This window comes from Primulina tabacum, chromosome 3 (assembly GCF_025594145.1).
Source record: "Primulina tabacum isolate GXHZ01 chromosome 3, ASM2559414v2, whole genome shotgun sequence".
NCBI classification, from domain to species: domain Eukaryota; kingdom Viridiplantae; phylum Streptophyta; class Magnoliopsida; order Lamiales; family Gesneriaceae; genus Primulina; species Primulina tabacum.
Window position 1 is genome coordinate 49,590,196 of NC_134552.1, and position 22,265 is coordinate 49,612,460.

Sequence of the window (22,265 nt, forward strand, 5' to 3'; positions counted from 1 at the left end):
TAATAAAATTGAGGAATCAATTTCCCGATTATACAATCAAGAAAATTAGACTTGATAATGCTGGTGAATTTACTTCCCAAACTTTCAATGATTATTGTATGTCTATGGGAATCATTGTTGAGCATCCTGTTGCTCATGTACATACACAGAATGGATTGGCTGAATCATTGATTAAACGTCTGCAAATGATTGCTAGACCAATGATAATGAAAACAAAGCTCCCTATTTCTATATGGGGACATGCAATTTTACACGCTGCTTCATTAATTCGCATCAGACCAAGTGCATATCATAAATACTCCCCATTGCAGCTTGCATTTGGTAAAGAACCAGACATTTCTCATCTGAGAATTTTTGGATGTATGGTGTATGTGCCTATTGCACCACCGCAACGAAAGAAAATGGGACCTCAAAGAAAGGTTGGAATTTATATCGGTTATGATAGTCCATCAATCATTCGATATATTGAACCTCAGACAGGCGACGTGTTCACAGCACGTTTTGCTGATTGTCATTTTAATGAGGAAATCTTCCCAATGTTAGGGGGAGAACAGAAACATACCGAAAAAGAAATTACATGGTATGTATCATCATTGTTACATCTGGATCCAAGAACAAAACAATGTGAAAAAGATGTACAACAAATTGTACACTTGCAAAGAATAGCAAATCAAATACCAGATGCATTTGCAGACACAAAAGGGGTAACTAAATCATATATACATGCTGCAAATGCCCCTGCTCGAATTGAAATTCCAAAGAAACAAATGGAAGATACTCATGATGTCATTAAACGCCTGAAGCGTGGAAGGCCAGTCGGTTCCAAGGATAAAAATCCTCGAAAAAGAAAATTCATAGAGAAACACGATGATCACAAAATAAAGAATGACGTTTCTGAAGAAACACATGATGATCACAAAATAGAGAATGGTGTTCCTGAAGAAACACATGATGATGAAAATGTTCTGTCAGAACCACAAACTGACGAGAATCATGAAATCTCTATCAATTATATTAATACTGGAAAAATATGGAACCGAAAAGATATAGATGAAATTGATGATATATTTTCTTATAATGTGGCAATCGACATCATAAATGATAACGAAGATCATGAACCAAAATCTTTTGGTGAATGTAAAAATCGGCAGGATTGGATAAAATGGAAAGATGCCATCCAGGTTGAATTAAATTCGCTAAATAAACGTAATGTTTTTGGACCTATAGTCCTTACACCTGAAGGTGTAAAACCTGTTGGATACAAATGGGTTTTTATTCGAAAGCGAAATGAGAAAAATGAAATAGTAAGATATAAAGCTCGACTTGTTGCACAAGGTTTTTCTCAAAGGCCTGGAATTGATTATGAAGAAACGTATTCTCCTGTGATGGATGCAATTACGTTTCGGTATTTGATTAGCTTGGCGGTATCTGAAAATTTAGAAATGCGTCTTATGGATGTTGTTACAGCTTACTTATATGGATCACTTGATAGTAATATATATGAAAATCCCTGAAGGATTTAAGATGCCTGAAGCACAAAGTTCAAAACCCAGGGAATGTTATTCTGTGAAATTACAAAGATCATTATATGGGTTAAAGCAATCAGGTCGAATGTGGTATAATCGACTAAGTGATCACTTGATGAAAAAGGGATATGTAAATAATTCAATATGCCCTTGTGTTTTCATTAAGAAAACAACATCCGGATGCGTAATTATTGCTGTATATGTTGATGATTTAAACATCATTGGAACGAATAAAGAAATTCAAGAAGTTGTGTCATACTTGAAGGAAGAATTTGAAATGAAGGATCTTGGAAAAACCAAGTATTGTCTGGGTTTACAAATTGAACAAAAAGAATGTGGAATGTTTGTTCACCAGACAAATTATACAGAAAAGATCCTTAAACGTTTTAATATGGATAAAGCAAATCCTTTAAGTACTCCAATGGTTATTAGATCATTAAACATAGAAAAGGATCCATTCCGTCCATGTGAAGATGATGAAGATATTCTTGGTCCAGAAGTACCATATCTAAGTGCCATCGGTGCCCTTATGTACCTTACAAATTGTACAAGGCCTGATATATCTTTTGCCGTGAATCTGTTGGCAAGATTTAGCACATATCCAACAAAGAGACACTGGAACGGAATTTAACATATATTCCGTTATCTACGAGGAACGACAGACTTGGGACTTTTGTATTCAAAAGATGCTAATCCAAGTATAATTGGTTATGCTGATGCTGGATACTTATCTGATCCACACAAGGCACGTTCCCAAACTGGATATGTATTTACTCGTGGAGGCACTGCAATATCTTGGCGTTCTCAGAAACAAACGCTCGTAACAACTTCATCAAATCATGCCGAGATTATTGCACTACATGAAGCAAGTCGTGAATGTGTGTGGTTAAAATCAATGACCCAACATATCCAAATTTCATGCGGATTATCATCTGATGAGAAGCCTGTGATACTATATGAAGATAATGCTGCATGTGTTGCTCAAATGAAAGAAGGATACATAAAAAGCGACAGAACTAAACATATTCCTCCTAAGTTCTTCGCATTCACCAAGGAGCTTGAGAAGAATAGATGTATTGATGTTCGTCACATTCAATCAAGTGAAAATTCATCAGATCTCTTCACAAAGGCGCTTCCTACGTCAATATTCAGAAAGCATATATATAATATTGAGATGCGCAATCTACGAAATTTGTGAAGAATTGTTCGTGTCAACATGAGGGGGAGTTTACGTGACTGCACTCTTTTTCCCTTACTATGGTTTTTATCCCAATGGGTTTTTCCTAGTAAGGTTTTTAACGAGGCAGTATAAAAACACGTAATGAAGACAATCATTATGATCATCATCACAAGGGGGAGTGTTGAAAAATATATTTAAAATGTGAGTATTGAATATTTGAATGTTGAATATTTGAATGTTGAAAATAAGAGTTGTAAATATTGAAAATTAGTGTGTGATGATGTAGGTAATGATGTATTTTATTTTTGAATTATTTGTAAAGATTTCCTATAAATAGATCTCTCATTTGTGAAGAAAATCACAATTGAGTAGAGAGAAAAATATTATAAAGTGTGTAGTTTGGTAAATTTTGAGAGTTTGAGATTTTTACTTTTTACCATAAATTTTTACTTTTTCACAACACTTATATTTTTATTTATTATTTTTCGAATTATGCCTTTTATTGTCCACTCTATCTATTTGGCCCTCTCACCAGCCCAAGAGTCAAGATCATCTGCTGAAGATTGTATGAGATACAACAACAATATTTTGAAATTTGTACATATAATATATATTAAATTTAATATAATTCATCAGAAACATAAAAAGATTGGTGTTTCTTGGAAAGCCCAAATATCACTCTGATCAACACAAATAAAACGAAAACGCATTCGAATCCCTTTACAATTTGGATTTCATTAGGATCTTGGCTTCAGCACAATGGTGGAGTGCTTCAATATGTGAAGACTGAACTGTCCACCTTTCTCGCTGGTGTCGAGCTTCGACTGCCCCGGTGGAGGCAACATCTCGAAATTCTGCACCAGTCGTCCCAAAATGATACCAAGAATAGGCATAGCAAGAATAATCCCAGGGCAACTCCTCCTTCCAACCCCGAATGGAAGATAACGAAAATCATTCCCATTTGCTTCAACTTTCGACTCCTCCTCCAAAAATCTTTCCGGCCTGAACTCTTCCGGTTTCTTCCAGTTGGAGGGGTCGTTAGCTAGCCACCACGCGTTAACCAAAATCTTGCTTTCGGCAGGGATATCATAACCATTAAGCTTGGCATCGTGGAGGTTCATGTGTGGCACTAAAAGAGGAATGGCCATTCGGAGACGTAGCGTTTCTTTGACCACGGCTTGGAGGTACGGGAGCTTGTTGGTATCTGGTTCTGTAATTGGTACACCTGGTCCGAGCACGCTGTCGAGCTCGTCACGGAGTTTTTTCTGGATTTCAGGGTGATTGACTAGTTCGGCAATGCCCCATTCTATTGACCAAAGTGTTGTTTCAATTGCTGGCCAAAATTTAACCAAGTTAATCGTGGAATCGAAAAAACAAAATAATGACAATTCAGACGAAAACTTAAGAACGATTTTTAAATACGTTCTGGGTTTATTAAAATATTTCCATTTTAATTATATTATTACTATACAATTTTTTTAAAAAAAAAAACCAAGAAAAAACAGGGATCAGGTATAGAAGTTTACACTTTGTGACGTCACGTGGAATAGAGATATCGGTCCGAGGATGAAATTAATTCATACCCATCAAAGAAAGCTCGTTTAAGCGTACGCAACCAAGAAGGAAAGTAGGTGACTGGCATACATCAAACCAGCAAAACATGCATGACCAATAATTACTGCATTAATCCCCCGACCCAATAAAACTCATACAAGATACGCAACCGCATCGAGTCAATCTAACACGAAACATACACCGTTTCGACTAGATATCAGCTATATCTAAGTTTATTTTAACATAAAGATAATACCTTATGATAAACTCAAATAGTCAAAAATTAATCTGGCCATGTGAGGTCCTCACCTCAAGAATCCAAATAGCCAAAATAAAAATTGTACTATTAGATGTAGTATGAGGGTACTACCGGAATCCAGTTAGGTTTGTTATGAGCGAATATGATATTAACAAGCAAAAAAAACTCTATAACCTTCATACCCCAGCTACCACCACCACCACCACCCACCAACCAGACAGTTATTACACTCTATAACATGAAGTGGGCTCCTCCCAAAAAATAGAAAATTTATCAAATATGAAATCCGGATATTTCTTGGATGCCATTTATTTGAAATTTTTTGGAGAAAATGTTCCGCAGCATATTTAGCCTAATATACCTCACCTTGTATAAGGAGATGATCGTTGTACAAAAACAAAGATAGAATAATAAGAAGTTGTAGTCCTGTAGCAATTGTATCAGTGGCATAGACCTTAGTGACACGAATCGTTAACTAGAAAGAGTTGTTTAGTTAAGGTAAATAAAATTTGCATTGACAGAGAAATTTACCAGCAACATTGATGTTTTCGACTATGTAAAGGACATTATCCTCGTTGATTTCTCCTTTCTGTTGAGCTTCAAGAATGTGATCGATGGCGCATTTAAGGCCATCATTGTTCGTTGGCTTTGTGGTAGCTAGCTTCCTGCAGTTAAGCAAAATTCACAAATTTAATACCTTTCCACTCGTGTTTTCTGTTACGTTTCTGTATGTGAAACTTACTTCCTCTCATCAACGAAGTAATCCTTGAACAACTGCAACCGCCTGTCCTTGACTTCCTTGCAAATCTTAAGATACCCTCTCAAGAAAGGCCTCAGAATTGGTATGAAATCGCCGTAATTATACTCAAAGCTCTGCGCCAATCGACTCCTCTCGCCGTTCAATGTTCTAAGCTTCATAAACAGAGGATCATCCTCACTCTCAAACCTCCTATCGAACAGAATCCTGAACATATTGTTGTACATCATCAATTGCAGTCGCCTCCTCAACACGATCCCGTTAGTCGCTGACTCGGGATTCTTCTTCACGTCTTCGACTACAGCCGCAGCTTCGGCTTCCCAGCCATGGCGGTACTGTTGCACAACCTTGTTTGTGAAAAAGGGTACTGTCATTATCCTCCGCATCTTGCGCCAGTGCTCGCCATATACTGTGAACACCATGTCCTGCCCTTTTCCAGTAAAAATGTCGAACACGACGTTCCTGCTCATGGAGATTAAACAGGAACATTGATTTCAGAATCTAACTGAATCAATATATGACCAGTAAATTTTTGTGCAAACTGTCGTTTTCAAAAAAGAAAAAATTTATTCTCCCCTGCAAAAATATAATAAATATTCGAAAAACAAACAGCTAACACCTAAGAAAAGACCAAACACCTGGTGCGAGACCCAAATTCAACGCCCTGCGTGTGAAGAACCTCCTTCGCCCACTCAGGAGAGGAGACAACCACAAGATTACGCTGCCCCATTCGAAGCATGAATATGTCGCCAAATTTCTTGGCATAATCGGACAGATTTCTGTGGTTCAAGTCATCTCCAACTTGAAGCCAGTTTCCAAATACGGGTACTGGGATGGGGCCTGGAGGCAGCCGGAACTTCTTTCCACGCAGCTTGGAAATGACTGTGGCGACAACAATGGCCAAGAAAACACTGATGAGGGATTTCTCAAGGAAGAGGAGATCCATGTTGGAAAGCCCAAAAGCTCAAACAAAAGAGGAATTCAGAAGAAAACACAAACTCTTTTAGTTGACATGCATGATTAAGTGCTGTGGATTTATAAATACAACACAGGACGAAGAAGAACAAAGAGTGAGTTAGGTGGAGTGAGGTTGGCGAGTTTGACGGCGTCAAAGTTAACGGGCGCCGTGGATGATAACATTACAACAGATAGGTGGGTTGAACGGCGGAAAGTTGTGGGGGTAGGTTTGAAGGTTTGGTGAGGCAAAAATTTTATCATATTTTTAATTTTTATTTTATAAATATGAGGTCAGGTTTAAATCCGACTTATTATTATTTTTCCACGTGACTAAAACTTTATCAAAACTATAAAATAACAAATATACAATATCAAAAATATAAATTTCTCAAAAATACTAATTGATAGATGAATCAATAATATATTGTTTTATAAATTGAATTTATCTTCGTGAAATAAACCAAGGATTTATTTGTATTTTTGTCAATTTTCTCAGATATATGAAATTCATCGTTTACACATCTTAAATAATTTAAATTTTGTTTTCATATATCATGTTGGTCGCAATGTGTATCAAAAAGTTACATGAATCTTTTCAAAGAAACAAAATATAGCTTGAGAAACATATAATTGAGGGTGTATGTCTTTTGTAAGATAGTCTCACGAATTTTATCTGTGAGACAGGTCAACCTACCGATATTCACAATAAAAAGTAATACTCTTAGCATAAAGTAATACTTTTTCATGGATAACCCAAATAAGATATTAGTCTCACAGAATACGACCCGTGAGACCGTTTCACGTAAATTTTTGCCTAATTGAGGGGATGATAAAACATAAATGGTCTTTATATTGAATAAAAAGTTGTGTGAGACGGTCTCACAAGTCGTATTTTGTGAGACGTGTCTCTTATTTGAGTCATACATGAAAAAATATTAATTTTTATGCTTAGATTATTACTTTTTATTGTGAATATTAATAGGGTTGATCAGTCTCACAGATAAAGATTTGTGAGACCATCTCACAAGAGACATACTCATATTTTGGCTCTATTCATGATTTAGTTCCAGAATTTACTCATGTACGGATTCAATCCCTTAATTTTTTAAAATTACCAATAGTCCTCAATTTTAAGTCGTCCATCAACAATTAACAGTTCGAACACGTGAATTTAACGTATTTTATTCCACCCTCAAACTAAAACCCATAGAATCTTATTTTCATTTCATAATTAAATTTTCTCTAATTCCTCCACAGATCGAATGGAGGAATCAACAAGAAATCGAATGGATAAAATGAAAATAATAGTTACTAGGATTTTATTTTAGGATAGAATAAAATACGTGAGATTTAAGTGTTGTCAGAATTAACGTTGAAGACTATTCCAGGATAACTTTAAAAAACTTTAGGGATTAAATTGGTACATGAACAAATTGAGAGGTTGAATTAGAAATGAAGAAAAAAGGAAATGTCTATCAAAAAATCAATAAAAAGAAAAATTTTCACACTCCCAAACAAAAATGGAATGAGACGAACAAGCAAAAGAGGTAATGACGTGAACAACACAATTCGCAAAACGCCGAGCATGATTTCTTAAGAGTGGGGTTTCCCTGAGAAGTCAGAAGTCGTATGAAATCTAGCGCCTAGAGCTCCGTCGTAACTGAGTTTCTCCAATCAAACGGATTCTCTTATTTACTATGATAAAACAACAACTGTGAAGCAGTGAACTCTTATTACTCTACTCTCTGTTGAGACTCTTAAATTGAAGGCATTGAATTTTTAGAATTTCAAATTTCAAATTTTATTTCTCGTTAATTTTTATTATAATGTATTTAAACTCGTTTTTTTCCAACACGTCATATTCTGAATTCATTAACATTACACATGATTAACGTCGACAAATTTTTTAGACATACGAAATTACGAAGCCCCTGTTTTTAAAATAGTTTTTGTAACCAAACATTATAATTTTGAAGAAAATTGTAATTTTATTTTAAAAAAATATGATTTTAATCCATTGATTTTCTCCGACCAAACGGATTCTTAAACTCAAAGTGATATGCGAAACCCAAAAAATTGTATTCCCTCAGTCTCATGTGTTTAGACTTGTATGTATTTCATAGAAATTAAGAAAATAATTGAAAAAATAAAATTTACAAAGAAATTCTTCATTTTACTCCTTTTTTATGAATGTTTTAGTAAATAAATCAATAACTAACAAAATCAAATTAAATAAGGCTAGATTGATAAAAGATTAGAGAAAATAATATTAAATATGAAAATTGGACAGTATATATAGGATAGACGAAAAAAAAAAGCAAAAACTTATGTGAGACGATCTCACGGGTCGTATTTTGTGAGACATATCTTTTATTTGAGTCATCCATGAAAAAATATTACTTTTTATGCTAAGAGTATTATTTTTTATTGTGAATATCGATATGATTGACTCCTCTCACAGATAAAGATTCGTGAGACCGTCTCACAATAGAACTACTCAAAAAAATAAACCTAAATATATGGGAAGGAAGGACTATAAATAAAGGGCACTTGACCATTTGTAAATTAATCAAATTGGATTATCATTTAATTCATTTTTTAGGTAAAAATTAGTTTTTCTATAAAAAAAAATTAGTGTATATAAATTTTTATAGAAGAAAAAAACAATTGCAATCATACAAGGTCAAATGTCATTGATGATGTATGTAAATGCAACGTTAGAAGAAATAGACTGTTTACCTACTACGAATGGATGGGCACTCCTACCTAAACCCAACAACCAATCCTCTAATCATGGATTACTCAAATCTGTGGGATTACTCAAACTTTGCATTAAATGATATTATCTTGTCAAATAAAAATAACCTCCCACCTATACGTGGTAAAATCTCTATATATTAATATTTTATAGATTAATAATTTTTTTTAAATAACTTTTTTTTTCGATCTAGACTTGGATCAATTTGGTTAATTCATAATTTCGATAAATTAATAAAATATCTTTCCAGCAGAATCTTTTATAAATTTATAGTGACGACGGTATGATAAATTAGAGTATGTCTCTTGTGAGACTGTCTCACGAATCTTTATCTGTGAGACGAGTCAACCTTACCGATATTCACAATAAAAAGTAATACTTTTTCATATAAGAGATCTGTCTCACAAAATACGATTCGTGATACCGTCTCACACAAGTTTTTGTCTATAAATTATTAATTTTATAAAATTACAGATATTATATTGTGAAATTTATTTGATTTGACAATATAATCAAAGCTATTTAGTCATTGAAAACAATGAACAATACTTACTTCTTTTTATAAAAATATATATATACAAATACACAATAAATTTTATATTTTTTTATAACAACTCAAGAAATATGATACAGATAGTAGTGAAACATAATTGTTTTTATGTAATTAAATTTATATTTCTCAAATTAAAAAAAGTAATATTTGGAATAATTAATTAATTTATCGATTAATTGGTATATTTCTAAAATATCAAAATTTCATGGTCTCAATATTATTAAGTTATATATGTTTATTGTGCTTTGATTTTATCCTAAAAGTAAAATATTTAGAATATTTTTATTTATTCTATTTCATCGAATATCCATTTATATATTTATTAATACATTTAAACCAATTTGAATTTCAACTAAGTTTTAAATAATTTATTCAATTCACAGTAAATCAAACAGAATATATAAATAAATTATTAGATTTATAGAAATAATTAAAAATGATGGGTCAAAAATTAAAACGAGATTTTTAATAATTTAATACAATGAATTATTAACTGGAAAATAGTGTTTAGATGTTTCATCAAGTCATACCCTATAGATAAGTAATTAATAAACATAATTAAATATGTAGCTCCACCATAAGTTGTCCTACAGTCCTAGATAACTCCAGATATCCGATCAGCCTTGCTAAATTCTAAGTGAGTTTGTTTCCCAATCAGACGATGCTCACAAAATCTAGCTTACTTATCTGATCATCAGTCAAGACTCTTGGTTCACATAGTTTGATCAAAACCTTTCACTTGTTATAAAAATTCTTATGAGACTGTCTTACGGATCAATTTAATAAGATAAATCTCTTACTCGACTCGACCCATACATTCCAGGTATAAACCGGATCAATCTGTCTCACGGATATAAATCCAGGATAACTACTCTTCACTTATATGTTCTATGATCATATGTCATAATTTCGTTTTGTCTTCTACCGTTGTAACAGAAAGAGCTGCAAAGTTAGAACTTGTTATTTTGGAATGTGTAAGTCATTCTACCGCAAAACTTTCATCATCATTGTCACGCCCCGAGCCCGGGCTCACATATGCGTGACTGCACAATGGGCCCCTATAGCAACTATTTCGTATTCGTCCTCGCTTTACGAAAATGATTAATTCAAGTTGCTATAGAAATCTATTGTAGCTCATTTTAAACTCATTTTAGATTTTTAATTTTTGTCATGTGGGACACTAGGTATCACAATCACCCATCATTCAGAACGCGACGTCCTAATCGCGGCCTGACCCTTCGATCCACAAGCACCGAGAATCTAGAGGTGGCTCTTACGGGTTCAAGAAGTTGCCCCCCGTCATGTAGCATTTTTCCCCGTAGGTTCAAGGGGTGGAGCTCCCATGCACGTAGCACTTTGCGCCGCATAACACTTATTTCTCGGTGTTCTTTGCCAATGATCGGCTCTGATACAATTCTGTCATGCCTCGAGCCTGGGCTCGTACTTGCGTGACTGCACAATGGCCATCTATAGCAACAATTTCATACTCGTTCTCGATTTACCAAAATGATTAACCCAAGTTGCTATAGAAATCCATCGTAGCTCATTATAAACTCATTTTAAATCTTTAATTTTTGTCATGTGAGACAAGAGGTATCACAAACACTATTATATTGCACCCATTGTTATAGTAAGAACTTCATCCTTTGGCTAATAAAGGATGAAGTAGATTGATATTTCCAAGAGAAAATAAATTTCTTTTTAATTTTGGAAAAAACCTAAGTTTTGTTAGTACCATCCTCTACTTTGATTCTAATGGAACCAATCCCTTCAAATACAAATTGTTTCTTATGAGAACTTTCCCACCATCTACCGTAGTGAATATTGGAAAACTCTGTTGGATCTGGTGGTGACTCCCACCATATAGGGCTGGAAGAGAGACACAGAAGGACTGACAGACAGCTCCATGATTGAAAAATTAGCTCAACAGCCGAGAGGTTGCATGGATAGGAAGATAAGGATTGAGAGCATTTGAGAGAAAAATATATTCATTTGTGATTCAATTACTTGGCTATTATTTTCTTGCACTTTGTAACTTTCACTTGTTGAGTTGATTAATAAAGGCGATTGGCGTGTTCTCCCGTGGATGTAGGCATTTCAGCGCCGAACCACGTAATCCTATCTTGTATTTTCTATCTTGCATGCTATAATTCTTGGTTTCGTTTGAACGAGTTGAGTGCGGTGTAAATCGTGATCGATAAAACTTAACAAGCGGCTGTCGTCCGCGGGAAACGGGCAGGAACGAAACCATAACCACGAAGATCAAGAAGATGAGTTCGATGAAACTTGATATCGAGAAGTTCTCTGGAAACAATGACTTTGGGCTGTGGAGAATCAAGATGAAAGCCATACTAATCCAATAGGGGCTGATAGAAGCACTAAATAGAGAAGATGCGATCCCAGATGATTCAAAGGAGAAGATACAAATTCTTGCCAAAGCACAAAGTGCCATCATACTATGCCTCGGTGATAAACCCCCAAGGGAAGTTTCAAAAAAAACCCTCTGCGGCAGCCATGTGGAACAATCTGGAAAACTTATACATGACGAAGTCTCTTGCCAACAGACTGTACATGAAGCAACGTCTACATTCTTTCAAGATCACAGACGATAAAAGGATTTCAACTCAAATAGATGAATTTATTAAGATCCTCGATGATCTTGAGAATATAGATGTGAAGTTGGAGGATGAAGACAAGGCCCGGATATTTTTAAACTCCCTCCCAAGCTCATACGAAAATATCCGCGATGCCATGCTATATGGTAGAGAACAAATATCTCTCTTGAAGAAGTTCAATCAGCTGTGCAAACCAAAAATAATTACAAAAGGAGATCCAATCCATTGGACATATGCAAAGATAAGGCCTTGCAATACGTGGGAGAACTGATAAGAGGCCCTTCAGAAATGAAAGAAACCACTCAAGATCCAAAAGCAGAAATAAATATAGATGTTTTCAATTTCATAAGGAGGGACACTACAAAAGGAATTGCCCCGAAAGGAAGAAGAACTGGCAAGACAAATCAAGGGAAGGTGCTGAAGCTGCGATGGTATGTGATGGCTATGACTCAACAGAAGTACTGGCAGTCACAGATTAGAGCCCTTGCAGCGATTGGATCCTTGATTCAGGGTGTTCATTCCACATGTACCCCACCAGATCTTGGTTTGAGACATTTACCGAAGTAGAAGAAGGTTTGGTGCTGCTGGGAAACGATTTATCATGCAAAGTGAGGGGCATTGGTACCATAAGACTCAAAATGCATGATGGAATGGAGAGATTGCTAACTGAAGTGAAATTTGTCCCTGTCTTTGGGGACACTTGACTTAAATGGTTATAGTTTTAATTCTGTAAATGGCATGCTCACAATACTAAAAGGGTCATTAGTGATCATGAAAGAGCACAAAAAAAACTCACTGTACATACTACAAGGCACCACAGTGGCATCTCCGCTATGGCACAAACCACCAGTGATGCATCAAAATTGTGGCATCTCAGGATAGGACACGTCAGTGAGCAAGGACTAATTCATCTATCCAAGCAAAACTTGCTCTGTGGAGACCAGATTCTCAACCTAGACCAGTGTGAATCTTGATCCTTGGAAAAGCGAAAAGAGTGAGGTTCACAAAGGGAACTCATAACACATCCAGACCGTTTGAATACGTGCACTCAGATTTATGGGGTCCATCAAAATCCAACACATGCTGGAGGAAGATATTTTATGTCAATTGTCGATGATTTCACAAGAAAGGTCTGGGTATTTGTGCTTAAAGCTAAATATGAGGCACTGACCAAGTTTAGAGAGTTGCTCATTTTGATTAAAAACAAACTAGACTTGAAGCTAAAGTACATTAGAATAGAAAATGGACTATAATATATGTCACAATATTTCAACGACCTGTGCATATCAAAGGGGATCACAAGGCACTTAACAGTACCCGGCACTCCTCAACAGAATGGCTTGGCTGAAAGAATGAATCGCACTTTTCTTGAAAGAGTTAGATGCATGATGCTAAATGCTGGACTCCCAAAGGCCTTCTGGGGAGAAGCCATTACCACTGCTTGTTACTTAATAAACAGATGCCCATCCAGTGCCATCGGTTTCAAAATACCTATGGAAATCCGGAATAAAATACCAGCAGATTATTCAAAACTAAGAGTATTTGGGTGCCTAGCCTATGCACACGTCAAACAAGATAAGTTGGAACCAAGAGCAAGAAGGTGCATCTTCATTGGCTATCTTGAAGGAGTAAAAGGTTACAAAGTCTGGAACCTAGAAAGTACGGGTACCAAGTGTTTCTATACTAGAGACATAACCTTTGATGAGTCCAGAATGGGATACAAGAAAAAAGCCAGCAGCCCTGGACAAAATGAACTGACTACAGATGATGTACAATTCGAGGTGGAGCCACCAAAAGATACCACAACCCTTGAGAATGAGACAAAACAAGACCAAAATTTGGATCAAGAAGACCAAACATATCTGACTGACCATGATCTGGGATCCTACAATCTAGCAAGAGACAGACAAAGAAGGGAAATTAGACCCCCTGATAAGTTTGGTCAAGGCGATATGATCTTCTATGCATTGTTTGTGGCAGAACAACTGGAACATGATGAACCGAATTCATATAAAGAAGCTATATCAGGGAAAGACAAACAAAGGTGGATTAAGGCCATGAATGAAGAAATGACATCCTTGTACACAAACAAAACCTGGAAGTTAGTTGACAGATCCAAGAATCAAAGAGTGGTCGGATGTAAATGGATATATAAAGTTAAGGAAGGCATGTCTGGTGAAGAAAAGACTAGATACAAAGCACGCCTAGTTGCAAAAGGCTTCTAACAACAACAAGGAGTAGATTTCAATGAAATATTCTCTCCCGTGGTTAAACACTCATCCATCAGATTGATCCTAGCATTGACAATACAATTAAACCTTGAACTTGAACAGATTGATGCCAAGACTGCTTTCTTACATGGGGAACTGGAAGAAACTATCTATATGAACCAACCTGAAGGCTATGCCACCCCATAAACCAGTGGAAAGGTGTGCCTACTTTCAAAGTCTCTTTATGGACTTAAGCAAAGTCCAAGGCAATGGTATAAGAGATTTGATGAGTTTATATTTAACAATAACTTCAGAAGATGTAGCTATGACAACTGTGTGTACATCTACAAGCAAGAAAACGAGATTAAAACTTATCTCCTATTGTATGTTGATGATATGTTAGTTGCCAGCACAAGCAAGGCCAACATGGAAGTTGTTAAACAACTCCTGAGTTCATAGTTTGACATGAAGCGGCTAGGAGAAGCCAAACGAATCTTAGGGATGGAAATTTTAAGAGATAGAAAAGGAAACAAACTTTTTATGTGCCAAAACTCATACATTTACAAAGTCCTCCGAAGATTCAACATGCATGAATCCAAACCAGTTGGAATACCCCTGCCTCAGTCCCTAAAACTGTCCAAAGAACAATCCCCTGCTAATGAAGAACAAATAAGGGAAATGTCACACACCCCTTATGCCAGTGGAGTTGGAAGTATAATGTATGAATGGTTTGCAGCAGACCAAATATGTCCTATAGCATGAGTGTGGTGTCAAGATAGATGGCTAATCCAGGTGAAGCTCATTGGCATGCATTAAAGGAGTGTTCAAATACTTGAAGGGGTCCGCAAACATTGGATTAATGTTTGAGAAAGGATGTAGCCTGGAAAATCCCATAGTGGGGTATGTAGACTCAGACTTTGCTTGGAAACATAGACACAAGAAAATCCCTTTCAGGTTTCACATTCACTATGTATGGAACATCAGTTAGTTGGAAAGCTAACTCAAAATCTGTGGTAGCACTGTCAACAACAGAATCTGAATACATAGCTCTTTCTTAAGGGATCAAGGAAGCACTTTGGCTAAAAGGAATGGTGTCTGAGTTGGGTGTGAAGCAGGATAAGGTTGTGGTGCATTGCGACAACCAAAGTGCGATACATCATTCTAAGCACCAGGTGTACCATGAAAGGTCCAATCACATCGATGTAAGGCTGCATTTTGTAAATGATGCTATATCAAAGAGAGATGTCCAAATGGAGAAGATAGATACAAAGGATAGCCCACCAGATATGATGACCAAACCACTGCCACAGAGCAAGTTCATGCATTGCATGAACTTGGTAAAGGCAGTAGCTTGGAACTAAACGAACAACAGAGAGGGGACCGCCAACCTTGGAGTCAAGGTGGAGATTGTTGGATCTGGTGGTGACACCCAAGGTTAGTTAGCTGTTGAAATACACCAAGGGAAAGCTAATGGTGGTTAGTGGTTATAACCAAATTGTTCTGATAAGTTCTGTTTCACCTTTTGAGTCTGATTCAGTTAATGTTTGATATAATAAGTTTTGGAAGTTTGTTAAAAGATGTTTTAAATTATCCTTATATGTATATGTGGTAATCAATCGGCCCCCACTTGCTGAGTGTTTCTCAAAGCACTCATCCCTTACATATCTCCCCAGATAAGAATGAGGAAGAACAGACGACGTTCTGGGGCTGGTGATCATAGCTAAAAATCTAGACTCAAGACTTTGTATTTATTTCGCTTCCACAATTCTGATGTAATTTTCATTTTGTTGTCATTGTAAAGACAATATTTATTTATGAAAAGACTGGTGTTTGGCTATTTTCTACGAGGCTTAATTGTTTTCATGTAAATTTATAAAAAATTTCGGATGTCACCGACGCCTCGGTCTCGGGGCGTGACAATTTTGAGGAAATAAGGTATACTGCTGACGTTCGAATGCACATACAAGAGTTGTATGAAGTTGAAACTCGTACAGTGATGCACACTACTTTCAAGGAGCTCATGACTACACACATGCAAGATGGGGATCCGGCCTTTCATGATGTACTTATGATTGATCTTCTTGAAAAGGTGGCGAGCCTTGGATTGATTATTCCTAAAGAGTTATTTGATGACATCATCTTGTTGTTTTTTACTCATTTGATAGGTTCATGGTGAACTTCAACATGAATAAGATAGAGACTAGCCTTGAAGAGCTAGTCAATGTGCTTACAGCTTACGAAACTGCCATAAAGAAGGAAAATGTTGTTTTTCTAGTAGGCTTCTCGTCAGAGACGAAAAATACTCACAAGATAAGATAAATAAATGTTCAACCTCTTACAAAAAAAAAAAAAAACAAGCCCAATAAAAGACAATTTCCAAATGATACTTAACGGGACCACGAAGCCCGATAAGTTTGAACATGTTTGTTTCACTGCATGAAGTCTGGACATTAGAAATTATCTGGGTCAGAAATATTTTAGCAATGATAAGTGAATGTAAAAGTAAAGACGATTTCAACAACAAACAAAAGAAAACAAGATATTCTAAATCAAGCGTACTTGTGGCACGCTATGCTATGACTTATTTTCTAAAAAATGATACACAAGCTAGTAGGAGAGGGCATGTTTGACATTTCAGAAATTAACTCTTTTGAGACAAGGGAGTCATGTCTGAAAGAAAATATTACCAAAACTCATTTCCTAGGGAAAGTGGAACATGCACATTATCTACTAGATTTGATTCATAGAGATGTGTGTGACCCTCTAAGTGTTAGCACGAGATATGACTAATCCTACTTCATTACCTTTACTGATGGCTTCTCGAGATAGGGGTATGTATATTTAATGAAATACAAGTTTGAAGCCTTTGAAATATTCAAATAATTCAGAGCTGAAGTAAATAAATAATTAGGAAAGAGTATTAAAACAATTCGATCTAATCGAAGCGGAGAATACTCAAGTACTGAGTTTCAAGACCACCTTAAAGAGAATGAGATTCTCTCATAGTGTTCTCCCCTTGCCACACGCTAGTTGAATGTTGTGTCAAAATGTCCTAATCGAACATTGATGGACATGGTTCGATCTATGATGGGATTCACTGAATTGCCGCAATCTTTTTCGGGATTTGCGCTTGAAACTACTGCAATGTTGTTGAACCAAGTCCATACAAAGACAGTAGACAAAACTTTATATAAGATATAGATGAGAAACCACTCAAATATTCTTTATTAAAAATATGGGGATGTACTACTTTTTTGAAGTGGGCAAGTAGGAAAAATATTAGATAGTAGAGTCAATTTTTACTACTTTTGTGGGATATCCAAAGAATTCTGTTGGATATTATTTCTATGATTCCAGTTAAGCAAAAATGTTTGTTTAAAGGAATGTCACCTTCTTGGAGGAGTTCCTATTAGATAGAAAAGGAAAAACTTAGATCTCGAAGATATTCGGTAATCACTCATTTTTGAAACAGTAGAAAACACACCCCAACAGTCAGTTGAAGAAACACAAGCTCCTAGGATATCCGAAAGGGTCTCAAGGCCACCTAAGAGGATGAGCCTGCTTATTGAAAAAGGCCAAGATGAGCTCATTCCTATATGTGATCCAATAAACTTCAAAGAATCATTGTCTGATGTCGATTCATCTAAATGGCTTGAAGTCGTGCAGTCTGAGATGGAATCCATATATTCAAACTAAGTATGGTACTTGGTAGATTCACATGGGGTAATTGTTCCCATAGGAAGCCAATGGATTTACAAAAGAAAACTTGGGATGAATGAGAATATATTGACCTTCAAAGATAGATTGGTAGCAAAAAAATATACTTAAAGTCAATGTATTGACTATGAAGAAACATTTTCTCCAGTGCAATGTTCAAATTCATTAAGATATTGCTAGCTATAGCAGCATGATATGACTATGAAATATGACAGATGAATGTGAAGAGAACGTTCCTTAAAGGTAACATTAAGAAAGAGATTTACATGTCTCAACCTTAAGGATTCACATAAGTAGGAAGTGAGCAAAAAATATGCAAACTTCAAAGATCCATCTATGAGCTCAAATAGGCATCAAAGAACTAGAACATCAGATTTGACAACACTATCAAATAGTTTGATTTGTTAAAAACCCTGATGAATCATATGTATACAAGAAGATTAGTAGAAGTACATTGACATTCCTAGTACTTTATGTTAATGACATACTACTAATTAGGAATGATGTAGGGATGTTTCAGTCAACTGAAGTATATTTAGCTAGTAAATTCTCCATGAAGAATATGAGAAGCATCATATGTATTCAGAATACATATATATATGGATATATTAAAAAAGATGTTAGGGCTCACTCAATCCACTTATATCGATACCATACTGAGGAGATTCACTATGGAGAAGTCTAAGAGAGAATATCTCCCAATGTGTCATGGTGTGAATCTATCTATGTTCCCTAAGACTGATAATGAGATAGAAACCATTACCGCATTCCATATACGTCTGCTATAGACAGTATTATGTAAGGTATGATATCTACTCGATCTGATATGGCATTTGCACTGAGTGTTGCAAGCAGATATCAATAGAATCTTGGTCAATTGCATTGAACAATCGTGAAGGACATTCTTAAGTAGTTAAGAAGAACTAAAAATTTGTCTCTGGTTTACGGGGGTGGATAATTAAAATTGAAAAGCTATACTGATTCTAGCTTCCAATCAAATGTTGATGATTCGAAATCAACATCTGGATTTGAATTCAAGCTCAATGGTGGTGCTGTTTTTTAGAATATTTCCAAGCAAGACACCACAACGGATTCAACTACTGATGCCGAATACATAGTTGAATCAGCCGCATCAAAAGATGGTGTTTGGATGAGGAATTTCATTCAAGAATTGGGTGTCATTCCTCAAACAGTTGATCCAATCCCGGTCTACTGCGACAACACTCGTGCCATTGTGCAAGCAAAGGAACCAAGGTCTCATCAGCAATCCAAACTGTTGGAATTTTTCAAGTTCGCAATCTTGATTTTGATGATAACAAAACTTGTTAATTTGTGTTACTAATAATCCACCTTAGTATGCAGAGGCTAGGTTCACTCACCAGCTGTTTACATCGCAAGCTGAAGACCTAACTGATCACAAATTGAATCAGTCTAACTGATTACGTCAATTGAGCAGTCCAGCTGATTATCCAGTTGATAGGTGGTTCAGCATGAGAACCTCAGAAGCCTGGCCAGCCGAAGGAGTGTTTCAACTGATGAAGAAACCCAGCTGATCAGTCCAACTGAACGAGAGTGAAATCAGTTCCACTGACGAGCCAACTGATTTCACCAGCCCAACTGAAGACCAGTTCCGCTTACCAGTTCCAAGCATCAGTCAGAATGTTTCAGTTGGAGATGAAGACAAACTCTTTCAGTGGATTTCAGCTATGCATGAAGGTATAAAGCCATTGTCAAGTCAAAAGACAATAATGGACGTTGCATCAGAGCATTAAATACAAAATGTTTCAGAAGGGCGGTCGAAAAGTCGAGACACAAAGTCCAAGAAACAAATTCAAGATGCAACGGATACAATAAATGAGTCTCACTGTACGTTCAGTTTTCCCGCCTATATAAAAATAAGATCAGTGAAGACTCAATAAAGATAGAACAAGAAAAAGCGGAAGAAAAAGAACGATATACAAAAACAAAAGCTTCTTCAAGAGAGAAAAGAAATGGCACGCACATTGCACATCCGCTTTCAGAAGCAATCATCCCAGAGGGACATTTTAACGTGTTATTTGCTTAGTTTATAAGCCTTTTTCCCTTTGTGTGTGAGAACATTCTTGTTCATTTCTCACACATAAATTTCTCTCAACCACTCAAATACAGTCTTGCACAAAGACGTTAAACTTGTGTATGTAGTCTTTGACACATAGACGTTAAAGAAGTGTTGGCTGGAAGGTGCTACCTTCAATCGTAGCTAGGAGTTCAGTTTAGGCAGTAGTGTAAGTCCTAGGTGAGTAGATTTGTACAAGTGTTTGTATAAATCAAAGTCTTCTAGTGGATCCTACCCGAGGCGGAAGAAGGGGTGACGTAAGAGCATTTGAAGTCTCCTGAACATCCATAAAAATATCTTGTGTATTTAACCGTTTAACTGCTGTTTTCAAACTGTTTGGATCAGTTGGAGTATCCGTGAGTTCAGTTGGCACCATAACTAAACTGATGAATGCAAAAACTAATCTACCCTTTTTCGGTATTCAAATTACATAAGTTAAAACGTATTCTAATATAACAGTTTTCTTCACGAAGGACTACTTCGAGTTTTTTCTGCTTGGTTTTAACCAAACTCGATTTAATTCATCGGTGTTAATATTCTTAGAACACGAGTTATTGCAGCTCATTGGAGAAAATAGTGTTCAAAATTCCTTCGAAGGCACTATCACACTCGATCCTTCAATTGGTATCAGAGCAGGTTGTTCTAAGAAGAACATTTGAAGAAAACTGTGTTTCAAAATTTTGTACTTTAAAACAGTGTTAAAAGCTATTTAAAATTATTTCATACTATTTTCAAAACTATTTGAAAATATTTATATGTCACTCTTTAGTAAAGAGTTGAAAGGATTGGTTCTCCAACTAACGTTGTAGCCACTTCTCTAGATTCATAACTTCGGGATTTTAATCAGCCTGCATCGGACTGAGAATCATCTGCAAAGATGCACAGCTAAATTGCTCGTTGAACAAGTTTTCAGCTGCAAACCTACCAAGTCAGCTATTCTTCAGACAAAACTCATCCATGCTGGAACGTTGGCTGATTAAATCACCAGCTGTATTCCAGTTGTGCCTAGTCAGAGTCTACTCGACCAGTTAGTCTGCGAAGAAGTCAAGTTCAAGCAGTTTAACTCGTTTCTCTAGCAAATTGAACTCACAACCAATGCAGCATTTCAAGCAGTCAAGCAACAAGTTGATAGTATATCCAGTTCTGTCGCATAAACCAACTGATATCTGATATCGTTTAAAATATGCTACTGTTGTAGTAATTTTTCTTGTTCAATTGATGTATTTACTCAAATGTAAATACAAGGAAATTTATTTAAATAAACATCATATTTGTTCAGCTGTGTTTCGTTGTGATTGAATGGATATTTCCAGATCTCTTGTCTACATTGCTTGAATGATTATAATCTCTGAATGAATGATTATATTATCTTTCAGATACGGGTTTTTTATTCAGTTTCTGAGGAGGAGTTTTTTATTTTTCTCTCAAACTGAAGTTATTGTCAATCAGTTTTAAAATTCAGTTGTTGAGAAATTTTTTTCCTTTTCATCAACTGAAAAGTATTTTCTTAATTCTGATTATCTCTCTTGAAAGGTTTTCAATTCAGTTTTGAAGAGGAGTTTTTGTTTGTTTTCAAAATTTCTTTAAATTCAGTTATAAAGGGGAAGCTTTTAACGATATTTGAATATACTAACCTTTGAACTGAATATATTGCGCTTAACTGCTCAGGTTTTTGTAATCATAAAAAAGGGGAGATTGTTGGAACTTTTCAAGTTTGCAATCTTGATTTTGATGATAACAAAACTTGTTAATTTGTGTTACTAATAATCCACCTTAGTATGCAGAAGCTAGGTTCACTCACGAGCTGTTTACATCGCAAGCTGATGACCTAACTGATCACAAACTGAATCAGTCTAACTGATTACGTCAATTGAGCAGTCCAGCTGATTGTCCAGTTGATAGGTAGTTCAGCAGGAGAACCTCAAAAGCCTGGCCAGCCGAAGGAGTGTTCAACTGATGAAGAAATCCACTTGATCAGTCCAACTGAACGAGAGTGAAATCAGTTCAATTGACGAGCCAACTGATTTCACCAGCCCAACTGAATGATCAGTTCAGCTGACCAGTTTGAAGCATCAGTCAGAATG

General features: G+C 35.9%; 1 protein-coding gene and 1 long non-coding RNA gene across 2 annotated transcripts in view; one reads left to right on the forward strand and one right to left on the reverse strand.

Annotated features, from left to right (window-relative positions):
- LOC142541156 (uncharacterized) overlaps positions 1-22,265 on the forward strand; it is an 89,471-nt gene that overhangs the window by 50,378 nt on the left and 16,828 nt on the right. The window lies entirely within an intron of this gene.
- Positions 3,291-6,300, reverse strand: LOC142541154 (trans-cinnamate 4-monooxygenase). The gene is made up of 4 exons (XM_075647783.1): positions 5,915-6,300; positions 5,262-5,738; positions 5,051-5,184; positions 3,291-4,039 (listed from the first exon to the last, which is right to left on the reverse strand). Exons 1-4 carry the CDS (start codon positions 6,220-6,222, stop codon positions 3,444-3,446), a joined length of 1,515 nt encoding a protein of 504 aa, XP_075503898.1. The 5' UTR covers positions 6,223-6,300; the 3' UTR covers positions 3,291-3,443.